The sequence below is a fragment of the Sturnira hondurensis genome, unplaced genomic scaffold (assembly GCF_014824575.4).
Source record: "Sturnira hondurensis isolate 20B ecotype Veracruz unplaced genomic scaffold, ASM1482457v3 Scaffold0004271, whole genome shotgun sequence".
NCBI classification, from domain to species: Eukaryota; Metazoa; Chordata; class Mammalia; order Chiroptera; family Phyllostomidae; genus Sturnira; species Sturnira hondurensis.
This window is the reverse complement of record NW_028076902.1, coordinates 2,796,680-2,808,710: the sequence shown is the minus strand read 5'-3', so window position 1 is coordinate 2,808,710 and position 12,031 is coordinate 2,796,680. Positions and strand designations below refer to the sequence as shown.

Here is a 12,031-nt window from a genome sequence, read left to right as displayed (position 1 = left end):
AGTGCAAACCTTGATGAGATTTATTAATGCTCCCTATCTAAATTCCATGTTGTCTCCTTGACCATCAGTGATGCAAGACTGAAACATTTCATCTGTCACTGGTCAAACTCTGAGTTCATGATAGGTGTTGAAAATAGTCCATTGTGGCATTTTAAAAAATGCCTTTGAAGTACCCCCAAACAAATCTTATTGTCTAGAAAGGAAGTTATTACTTTAACCCCTTACATTTATAACTAAAACTTACCTGTTTCAGTGTCTGTGCGCCCCAGAAATCAATGTTCTAATTAGAAAACAGTAGTTAATATGGCCAAATGCTAATAAGTGACAGTTGTGATTTATCTAACAACAGGCGAACAGCTCAGCATTAACAATTAAAAGGTCTGTAGAGGAGATAGCTTTTTTCCTCCTAACTTCTTCCCTTAGCTGAGTGGGTTCAACTCTAAGCTATAAATAGCTTTTCTAATTAATGGCTATCTACCATAATGTTTGAAAATCAGTCATCGAACCATAGTTTAGAAAATTTTACCTCTGAAATTCACAAGCCCTATTCTATTTCTCAATGATAAGGATAAGGAAATAATAATATGAATTAAAGTTGAATCTATCTACTCACAAAAGTCAAACCACATTAGAGCCTACAAAGGCACTCTTCAGGTTTCATTATAAATGAAGAATTTTAAATAATCAACTTAACTGCAACAACAAGTATTGATCATGAATAGAATCAAAATGGTTGGCTGACTCCTGCTGTCCCTGTCATTTCATGGTGTTACAGAATGAAGTCAAAGGTTTACATCAAAAGCATAAGTTTGCAAGCAGTTGGACAGTTATTCAGAAATCTTCAAAGAATTACCATTTTTCTACCTTAAACAAATTAACTAGGTAGTTACCTTCACTTTAACCTGCCTGTACAGAGTTAAAGGAGAAATGTAGTCTGTCTAAATCAGATGGGATAGTGATCTTCTACAGAACACTCCCCAGAAGGGCCCTCTTTGGGAAAAAACCCTCAGTGCTAGACTAAATTTCAACTTTAGTGAATGGTCTGTTATTTAGAGTCGAAAGTACTTGCACGTCCTATTTATTTTCTTCTAGTATTTTCTGTTTCATCCAATATTGCCTTACACAATACCCAGGCAGCTCCCACCTAGCAGGTCCCTAAACTTGCCACGTGGTTTCCTGACACCAAGCATTTATCCAACTCCTTCCAGTATATAAGTGGCCTTTTGTAGCCACTCATTTCCTCTGTTCAGCCCACCACCACCACCACCACCACCTTCCAGCCTGATAAAACAGGTTCCTCCCTCCTTTGGGCCCCCAGTCCACCTGTACGTATTTCTGTCTTAGTACCAGTAACCTTTACCTGCACTTGATTGGTTTCTTATCTATCTCTCCCCAGGGAGAAGGTCTTATTCTTATTCAGTTGTCAAATGCCTAATGCTTGTTGAGTATACAAGTGATTATTCAACAATCTACTTTTTTCTAAAACTTGCTAGAAGTCAGAAAGACAGATTTTTATCTCTGTTCTCAATTAACTCATAACCCACTGGAAAAGATAGACTCCTATACTGCTAAATGCAGCAAGCCTAGGAGAGGGGTCTGGGCAAGCAAGACCATCAACCTGATGCTGAGCTATTCATGGGTGAGGTGGTAAACACACTAAAACTCATCGTATTTTAGTATATCTTCTATGGTTTTCATAATGCAAACATACCTGTTTCAACTGCATGATTCGCATTGCTTACTGATGTCTTCTCGGCATTATCTAGACCTATGCTTCTTGAACTAATGTGCACACAAGTAACCTGGGCATTTTGTTAAAATGCAGACTTTGCTTAAGCAGATCTGGGGAGGGGCCTGATATTCTGCATTTTTAACAAGCTCCCAGGGGATTCCATTGGTGCTGGGCCACAGACCACACTTTGAGGAGCAAGGTTGTAAACTACAGTCATGTCAACATATAAACATGACTGAAGTAGCACCAGTTTTTTTAGCACCATGGCTACTCACCTAAACATTCTTCTGACTATATTCAAACATAATAAAAAATGTAAGAGCCATATGACTTCCCTCATATTTGGGATATAATATAAAATTATATTATAAAATTTCAATATAAAATTGAAACTCAAAGACACAGATAGCAATGTGGTGGTTTCCAGAGGGAAGAGAGTTGGGATTGTGGAGGGGCCTAGTATATGGCGATGGAAGATGGTTAGAGTTTTTTAGTGGCACACAATGCAATGTACAAATCTAGTATTATAGAAATGTACCTCTGAAACCTATATGACCTTATTAACCAATGTCAATGTAACCAATATCAATGCGATAAATTAATTTTAAAAAGTTATACTAAGAAAGATAAGATTCAGCAATAACCCACCTCTCCAAAAAAAAAACTGACAGAATGCCTTGGAACTGTTACTTCCCAACCTTTGTTTTATTGTCTACATACAAAATTTTTTTGTTCCTGCACTTGAGGTTTGCTGAGACCAGATGGCTATGGTCTGAATATGCAGCTAGGTTTTCCCAGATATCCAAGACTGCCATTATTTGCTTGTATTTCAGCAAATCTCCATATTTAAACTATAAAATATGACAGGCCCTTTATGTAAATATAAATATCTTTTTTGTTTGTTTGTTTGAATATATTTATATATTTATTTTTGACTTTATTGTTGTCCAATCACAGTTGTCTGCATTTTCTCCCCATCTTTGCCCCTCACCTCAGCCAAACCCACCTCCCTCCTTTGATTCCACCCTCCCCCTTGGTTTTGTCCATATGTCCTTTATAGTAGTTCCTGAACACCTTTCCCCCCATTGTCCCCTCTCCTTCCCCTCTGGCTATTGTTAGATTTTTCTTAATTTTAATGTCTCTGGTCGTATTTTGTTTGCTTTTTTCTTTTGTTGATTATGCTCCAGTTAAAGGTGAGATCATACGGTATTTGTCCCTCACTGCCTGACTTGTTTCACTTACCATAATGCTGTCCAGATCCATCCATGCTGTTGCAAAAGGTATAAACTTGTTCTTTCTCTCTGCTGCGTAGAATTTGATTGTGTAAATGTACCTCAGTTTTTTTATTCACTCATTTGCTGATGGGCAATTAGGTTGCTTCCAGCTCTTGGCTATTGTAAATTGTGCTGGTATGAACATTGGGGCACATAGGATTGGTGCACCAAGGATTGGTGTTCTTTTGGATTGATGTTTCAAGGATATTAGGGGTTTTTTAACAAAACTATAAAATATTAATCACATTAAAATAATCATAAATAAAAATACTTCAATGCAATATTTTAGAACATACTCTATAAACTACCAGTGGAAATCTTACTAACTTTTCATGGTTCATATGTCAGCAACTTTTTGCTTTTTCAATTCATTAGTGTCTGCCATTCATCATCAAAATCAAAACTCCTTAGAACATGAGATTCTTGGCCCTCACTCTACTTTATACATCTTTTGTCATTTGTCAGTTTTGAATTCTCCTTCCACCAAGACAAGTTGCCTATTCGATCACTACTTGAACTGTCTTCTTTTGTAAGTCTTCTTCCTCTCCTTCTCACATCATTCTCCAGCACTGTTTGAACCAGATCAAGTGCTTTATGTGTATCTTCTCCTAAGCACTGGAGAAGACATTAAAAGTCTTCCTATCTGCTATTCAAACCACCTTACAATGACATGCTATCGAGGAGGAAATCTAGTTATCGGGCTTCCTCTTGCATACTTAGTTATTACATCACTTTCTCTGACAACATAGCAGTGAATTAAGCAGTAGTGAACTGTTTTCACCATGTAGGACCTATGGAAGGCAATGGGAGCCTTATCTTGCCCAACATCAAAGTCTGGAGGAAATTTTTCTAAATAATCTTCCTCCCTTCTTGTCACTTGTGGCATTTTTTAGGTTAATTCCAAAGATGATGAAGGTGTCCTTGTTGGATCCTGGGACAATATCTATGCCTATGGTGTCCCCCCATCAGCCTGGACTGGAAGCATCGACATTCTGTTGGAGTATCAGAGTTCTCAGAATCCAGTTCGTTATGGTCAGTGCTGGGTTTTTGCTGGTGTCTTTAACACATGTAAGTATCCAACTGAGTAATATTTTTTAATGTAAAAAAATTTCCCTTCATGAAGTTGCATCTATAACCTGGCAAAGAGCCCTAGCAATCTCTGTTGGCTCTATAGAATTTATGAGTGGCTATTCTGGGATGTAGTCAATGCATAATTAAATTGTTCTCAGCCAAATATGCTCATAGTTTCTCTTTGACTGCAGAATCTTTATAGAAAGAATGATGGACTATTTCCTACATAATCCATCATTCTATATGCAGAGAAATAGAGGGTCTCAGGGGCCAAGTAAGGATGTGGGGGAATTGGTGGAATTGGTGTGCCACTCTCTTTTCAGTAACTCCCACATTTTGGAAAGGTTAAAATTAGCCAAACTTAAATACTAGTAAGAAAAGATGTATGCTGCTTATTTGTTATTGAGAAGTTTTACAAATATGCTTATTTGCTTATGGTTTATCATTGAAAGTTTTTATAAATGTATTTACTTAAATTTTACCCTAGCTATGGAAAGAATTGTGGTAGATGGTCTCATCTCCTTTTTTAATCTCCATTTTAACATGGGAATCTCAATGACCATGAGCAATTAGATATCAGAAGTTAATGAACAATCTTTAAACAAACTGGGGAGAGAAGCTCCCCAGTTTCTCTTCTGGCTCTTAATCCACTCAATGTACAATGCACAGAAGAAAGTATATGGGAACAGAATTATTCTCTTAAGCCTCATGCATCATTTTTTAAATGGCATTTACCTATCTAGACCCAATTCTATAGTTAATTCCATGACTATTTTCTGAAATACATGTATTTCAGTGTGATCTCATCATTGGTAGTAATTTTCATTCACATGCCATTTCAACAGGCTTGGAGAAAATGATAAGCTTGAATGGGAGTGTCCTTTCTGCTTGCTCATTAATAATGAATATTCTACCTGAATAAAAAATTCTACCATTTTTATTCTGATATTTACCAGAAATATCAAGGAGGGGTTGGAGGCTGAAAGCTAGGATGAGGCCATTTTTCTAAAAATGATTATGAAGCCTATCAGTTTCAGCTCAACATTGTAACAATCTAAGAATTAGTGATCCAGGCAGGGTGAAATAATGAGTTTTGTACCAGGTATTTTGTTTCACCACAGCCTCAAAATGAATAAGATCATTTTCTCAGCCATCTGAGTATACCCAAGGACTAAAGGAATACGTGTATATTTTGTGAGAGTAATCAAGGTCAACAAATAGTCTCCTTACAAAGTTTTGTCTCCAAAGTCCTAGCAAGAAGCCCTAGCTCCAAGATAATAGTTCCCCTCCCTCATGGTTCACAAGCCAAGACTGTACAAAATGGCACCCAACATAGGCAGCCACTCTCATGAAATGATTCCAGGAAAAAAGAAAGGGCCTTCTGCCTCCCCATGTCCTCTTGCTGCCTGCAATTTCATCATCCCTGTGTAATTCCTTTGGGTTTAGAATCAGATAAAATTATGAGCACCTCCTATTCATTTGTGCCTCATATAAAAGGGTCATCAGATCTACTCCGAGCTTTGCTCGGAAAAGGCAGAAGTACAATGTGGAGAAGCACAGTGAGAATAAACCTAAAGAGGAAAGTTGGAGGGAAGGAGTTTCTTTTACCCCAGTGTCAAGCTCCACCTTACCAGACTCCAGTTTGGACTTCCAAGGTTGTTCTGTAGAAGTGAGTGGACAATCTTTGGTTAAAAATGCTAAACTATTCTGAGAAAGTAAAAGGCAAGGCAAGTCATTAATCTTAAAATTGTCAGCTGAATTATTTTAAATGAGCCCTGATGTATGGCGTCCTGGGAGCCATGGAGGGCATTTGGATTAAGTTTAATCAATAGGTACATATGGCAAGAGATGCATCCTAGTAATTTATTATCTAGCAATTGAAATGAATCTGTGGTGTCACCCTCCACCAAATGGCAAAGAGCAAATGCCAGCCAGGAAAGTGAACCCCACTGAGGATCTACTTTGCACATTTTTAACTTTCTATTAGCTGGTTTTTTATTTTATTTTATCTTCAGAAACATAACTCCCTTAGCTGAACTAAAATAATACGACTTCGATGATTGTATGATTAGCAATGAAACCATTGGAACCCTGTTCCTGGGCTTCTACTGCAGCTGGCTTCACGTGGCCCAACCACAGTTCTGAATGATCAGGCAGCAGGGATTCTCTCGGCAGCCTGGATGCCTGACAGTAGCCCCATTCTCCAGTATGGAATATTTGGGGACAATGTGTGCCAATGGGGCTTTTCACATTAGTGTCAAAATCAAAAACAGAGACCAGCCTTGAAGATTGCCCAAGCAGAAAAAAAAAATGGTTTGATCATACAAGCTTTAGCTTATTTTGCAAGGCTAACTTGACCTGGGTCATTTCTTGCTTGTGCCTCTGGAAACTGTAGGTAAAACGTGAACTGCTTCCTAAGACCAATATAAGATAACCACCAACCAATTCCTTTAATTCTACTATAACCAATCACCGTAAAGAATAAACAGTCACTGCTTCCTCATTATACAAGTTGCTTTATAATAATACTTCCTTGAGCCTTCTTCCATCTTTGGTTTGAGCATTCTTGGTTTGTAAACTATTTTTTTGGTGTCTGCACAATAAATTCTCACTTATTATTACTTTGGTAATTCATTGGTTTTACTTCTGTTATTTAAGAATTTTTGACATTGTTAAAGAAGACAGTCCCTATAAGAAGGGATTGTGCCTTATATACTTATTAAATTTTGGTCATGTGGTTAGTTGTGGTCTGTCCTTCTTCCCTGTAGTTTTGAGATGCCTTGGTATTCCAGCAAGAGTTGTTACCAATTTTTTCTCAGCCCATGATAACGATGCCAATTTGCAAATGGACGTCTTCCTGGAAGAAGATGGGAATGTGAACTCCAAACTCACAAGGGATTCAGTGTGGTGAGTTTGATTTACAAGACATTTGCTGATATCTAATTAAAGTGACATTACACATTTACCGCAAGGCAGACTGTGTCTACTGTTTCTTTCTCTTCTATTTTAAGGACTGTTCAATATCACAGGCAGAAATGTCTAGTTGTCAGAGATTGTTTTTACCTAATGAATGAGAAATACTACTGAACAGGCAGTTTGGGCTCTGATTAATAAAGATGGAGCATCTCATTATGACAGCAACCACTGATAAAAGCTATTGTTTTAGTGGCTAGAACCTGTACTAGCTCTTTTTTGCCTTAGTTTATGAAAATTGTGAATAGCAGAGATATGGAAGCCTGACATCATCTATGTCAATACTCTAAGAGTCGTGTAGCTAATATTTATTAAGCACTTACTATGTACCAGTCTCTGTGTGTGTATGAGCATCTCTAATTCTTATCAGGTGGATTCTTATTAATATCTCCATTTACAGATAAGGAAACTGAGGCCCAGAGAAGTTAAAGTAATTTACTCAAGGACACATACCTGATAAGCCGAGAATGAAAACCAACTGACTTTTAACTAGAACCCATTTTTGCCTTTGCTGTATAGGACTGATATTTGAGCATAACAATGTGGTTTTCCTTAACCTGTGACCTCACCATTCATTCAGAGATAGAAATAAGGGTACAGATGATGCTGCTGCCAAACAACAATCACAGTGTTCTTTCACTGACCTGAACAGCTACATGGCAAGCTGGCTACAGGGAGTTGAAGATTCCAGAGGAATTCCCTTTGTACATGGCACTCACACAGTCTAAAACAATATTCTAAAAAAGAGGGGGAAATCCTGAGTCCAAATGCAAAGGACATTTATGAGGGCCTTTATGGGAGGAAATTGCCAGGCACTGAACTAGGTGGAATTTCTAAGCTAAAAATGTGTACCCCTCCCCCATTGTTTTTTTAAAATAAATAATAAAGCTAAAACATTTGAAGTTGTAAAAGCATCCAAATGGGGACAGTAGGAAGTTGTAAGCTCATTTTAAGAGAAATTAAGAGTTAGAAGTGCCTTAACTCCCCCATACTACAGGAATGGATCACAGTCGTAGGAGTAGTATTAACTCGCTAGTACCAATAAACACTCTTTTGAGAATATTGGAGGAAGGAAATCGCTGAACTAGTAGCAAAGTGCTACTATGAATAAAAAATAGTGCAGTTCATTTGCAGGGAATGAGCTGAGCAATGGTAAGCTAGAGAGTATAGGCAAGACAAAACCTCACCTCTGTAAGCTGAACAGCAATTTAAAGCACCATTTAATAGCAGTATTCCACCCTTGGAATAGCAGTACAGAGGCCCTACATGTACATTAAATGACAAAAACAGACCCAAATAGCTGACCCAAAAGCCTGGTATGACAATCAAAATTGGCAAAATGAGAATTATTTGGCTTTCTGCACTGTGTACCTCTTCCTTACACACATACACAATGCCTTTGTAGTCAACTGCAGTCAGTTCAAAATTATTCTTCCCTATTTCTTGATCCAAATGCCTCCCATCATAAATTCCCAGGAAGGACCCCAGTATGAAATCCACGAGGCCATAAACAAAATTGTGAATCTGATAGATGTTATTCTTGGTAACCCTTTCATCTTTCTGCTCCAAATTCCTTACTCTGTTCCTGCCACCCTTTGTTCCTTAGCCTTCTCCAAATATCCCATTCCCCTGGGACTATATTCCTTGGTCTGGGACCCTCATTCAGACCCCACCATCAGACCACTGCCCTAAGCTCCTCTTCTTTCACCTCACTTGGTGCAGGCATAGCAGGTTTCTAATATATTGTGTAATGACTGATTGTCTGACTAACTGAATGGCTGATATTAGCCCAACTCAAGGGACATCAGACTATGGACCACAGGGAATAAAGGGCTCAGTCTGGTCTGCATCCAGGGCCTGACCAGCTATGTGACCTTGGGTAAGGTACAACCTCCCTATGCCTCTCTTTTCTCCTTTGAAGTAAAGACAACAAAATTTTCTAGTTTACTCAGCACAAAGACAAGCATAACAGGTACCTCATGAACATTAGCTGTTATTATTGCCTTCATTATTGGTCACACAGCTGGAATTTCTTAGAGGCAATATGTCGCTATCAACCCAATCAGGCACATAGAAGCAGTCAGAAAAAAAAAAGGGGGGTGGCCAGTGTGCTAGGATGACTGTGCTATTTCTGTTACTTTGGGGTATTTTTAAAACAAAACCAGAAATGTATGCCTCCCCAGTGCAAAAACCCTAGTAGACCCTAACACATGTTCCAGCAAAACAAAAATATTCCTAAGCCCTCCCTTTACTGAGAGGGCTGGTGTGGGCTGCCTTTGACATACTAACCAGTATAGGATCACCACAGACACATCCTCCCAACAAGCTCTGTGCTGGGGAGTTACTTGTCATGTGACCTTGAGAAAATGGCTTTACCTCTCTGGGCTTCAGTTTTCTTAGCAGTAGAATGAGGATAATCTTGATAGCAACCATTTTCTGATGAGATAAATGAGGTGACCCAGGCAAAGCACTTACCACAGTGTTGGGCCCAGAAGGGCCCAATCAGAGCCTGCCAATGAGATCAGAAACAGGGGCTACCTGAGATGCTGGGAGGGCACTGGCAGCAGGTAGGAAGGGAAGAAGGCTAATAGAGGCTAACGTGAATGCAGGGAAGATTTGGTGGGCACCAGTTGACCCCAGAGAGGCCAGGGCAGCATGGCTGGCAATGCATGGCCTAGTGAATTTTCTTGAAGAGGGTCAAGGGAGAAATTGGCCTCACCCAAGCCCCAGACTCCCTTTCCTCCATAGGCTCCAGTAAAACAGACTTACCCCAACTCCCTCTCAGTTTGTAGGTGGCTCCTGCTCTCCTCGCCCCACCACTTTCCTCTCTGTTCAAAGGAAACCATGATAAATATTTCCTGGTTTCTTTCTCCTGTGCCTCCACCATCTCTTTACTGAGATCCCAATGGTACAAATTTTGTGGTGAATTAGTTTACCTGACTGGGTCTCAAAGCCCAGGTGTCCTTTTCTCCATGACCCAGCCAGGACCAGCAAGCCCAAAGCAGAAATAAGCCAGTTCAAGGTTCAGAGGAGACCACAAGGGTGAGTGTGAGGGTGTGTCATTCTCAATACACCCCAAGCCAAGAGAAGCGAGGTTTGGAATTCCTCCCATGTTCTGACCCTTCTCTCTTTATCAACACAAACCATCATGGATGCCCTGCTTATTCACCTCCTTTCTGGTTTGGTACCTTAGGTCCCTGCATGGTACGTTTCCATCTGAGCATGCCTCACCCAACAGGGGGCAGGAATTTTACACAGAGGGAGCACAGTGTTGATGCCCGCAGAGGGAAGCTTCAGCTTCTTAGCAATTTGGGAGAGGGAGGGGCTAAGGAACCTTAAATAGACACAGCTGGGCAGAGTAATTGAACCTCAGGGTAGCAAATGAAATTCCAAGTAGGCTGACTCGAGGTAACATATCCTGGAAGGAATAATTTAAGCTGCCTGTCCCCAGCGTGCTGATGGGTTTTGAATTATGCGTAACCTCTGGGGAAAGGCTTCTATGAATCACTGTGGACACTTTAATGAAGATGCTTGTGCCACGTCGAGCTGCCATTCACAGTGAACATGAATATGAGGACTCACTGGGGAGGGAACTACAGGCTCACTCTGATGGGCAGGGGAGTAGTCTCTGGCCTCACCTTGAAATATCTCAGTTTTGATAGAGATCTTGTGAATTTCAAAAAGAAAAAGAGAAAGAAAGAAAGAGAGAGAGAAGTTTCAGTTTAGTCACCTCATTATATGATGATCATAAAGAAAAGAGAAACAATTTTCAAAGAAAGGCGGATAGTGGCACTTCTTATGGTTGTGAAAGGCATTTCATTAAAAGGTTTCTCTCCTAAATGGAAGTGTTATCCTGGGTGCTTTTGCTGGAGAGGACATAGTCAGATTTTATCATTCTGGGAAAGAACTATGCCCACCTCTTGCCTTACCCCACCAGAATGCTGCCCCCACAGTGGGGATCAATGTCTGATCTAACTTATTTTTGTTTATTTTGCCAGCATGTAACAGGGTGCAGAGAATTGAATAAGAATTCAACAAATGGAATTAGTTGAAAATTTGTAAATGCTTATTTAACTGAATAAGTGTCATGTAATGCATTCGACAAACACTATCATGCACTAATATGTGAGTGAAATTAATGAGATCACTGCTCCTGAGGAGCTCCATCCAGTATTTATGGGTGACACGAGCATGTATAGAGCACTCCACAAAACACATCAAGTGGGCTGTAATGTGAGCCAGAAGTCGTGGAGATGAGGGGAAGGGGCTTCAATCCTAAGCCCTGTGGAGCAAGGGGAAAGGCTGTTCACATGCTGAGATGAGACAACCAAAGATCAGTGTTTCAAAGACTAGTCAGGAAGGAATGGAGTTTTATACAGAGTTATCCTGTATTATTATGACTACAGGTGTATGAATACTGAAACTCACTGTGACACTCGTGATTCAGTTCCTTGCCTCTCCCTCCTGTGCAACATCAAGAAAACCTAGCTCTCTGTCTGCTTTCCTGAAGGGCAGATGCCTCCAAGCCTGCATTCACAAGGAGCCCATGGAGTTAATACGGTTCAGGGGTGGGGACAGGTGGCTGTTACCCATCTATCACCACTTCTGCTTGTCAGCCTCTCGGTGCTGTCCAATTCTAGTTTTTGATTCCTTTAAGATAAACCCTCCTCTCCCCCGCTTTGTTTGAGAGGGTCCAGTAGTCAAGAGTGCTTCAGATTCCCTCTTGGAGCCAACAGCTTTCAAGACTCTGCGACTTCTTTTTGTCCAGCTTCTAGGCCCTTCCTCATGTAACCCTTTCCATGCTGCACATGTTGCAGAGAAAGTTGTTCACCTCCGGACAGCGGAGTTCCAAGTGGGGTTTGGGGAAGTGTGTGCTAGTTATGCCCTCAGGACATGAGGAGAAGGGAGCTGAGCATGTGTTTACACCAAGACACATAAGCTGACCAGTCTGCTTCTCAAAGTCCAGCTGATGGGCCACTTG

At 40.2% G+C, this 12,031-nt stretch overlaps 1 protein-coding gene across 1 annotated transcript in view; it reads left to right on the top strand.

Moving 5' to 3' along the window:
• The window catches only part of F13A1 (coagulation factor XIII A chain), a 190,223-nt gene that overhangs the window by 105,127 nt on the left and 73,065 nt on the right, over nt 1-12,031 (top strand). The window contains exons 7-8 of the mRNA XM_037045364.1: nt 3,900-4,074; nt 6,846-6,984. Of these exons, the coding sequence (XP_036901259.1) occupies nt 3,900-4,074; nt 6,846-6,984 (314 nt within the window). The remainder of the gene's footprint in view (nt 1-3,899; nt 4,075-6,845; nt 6,985-12,031) is intronic.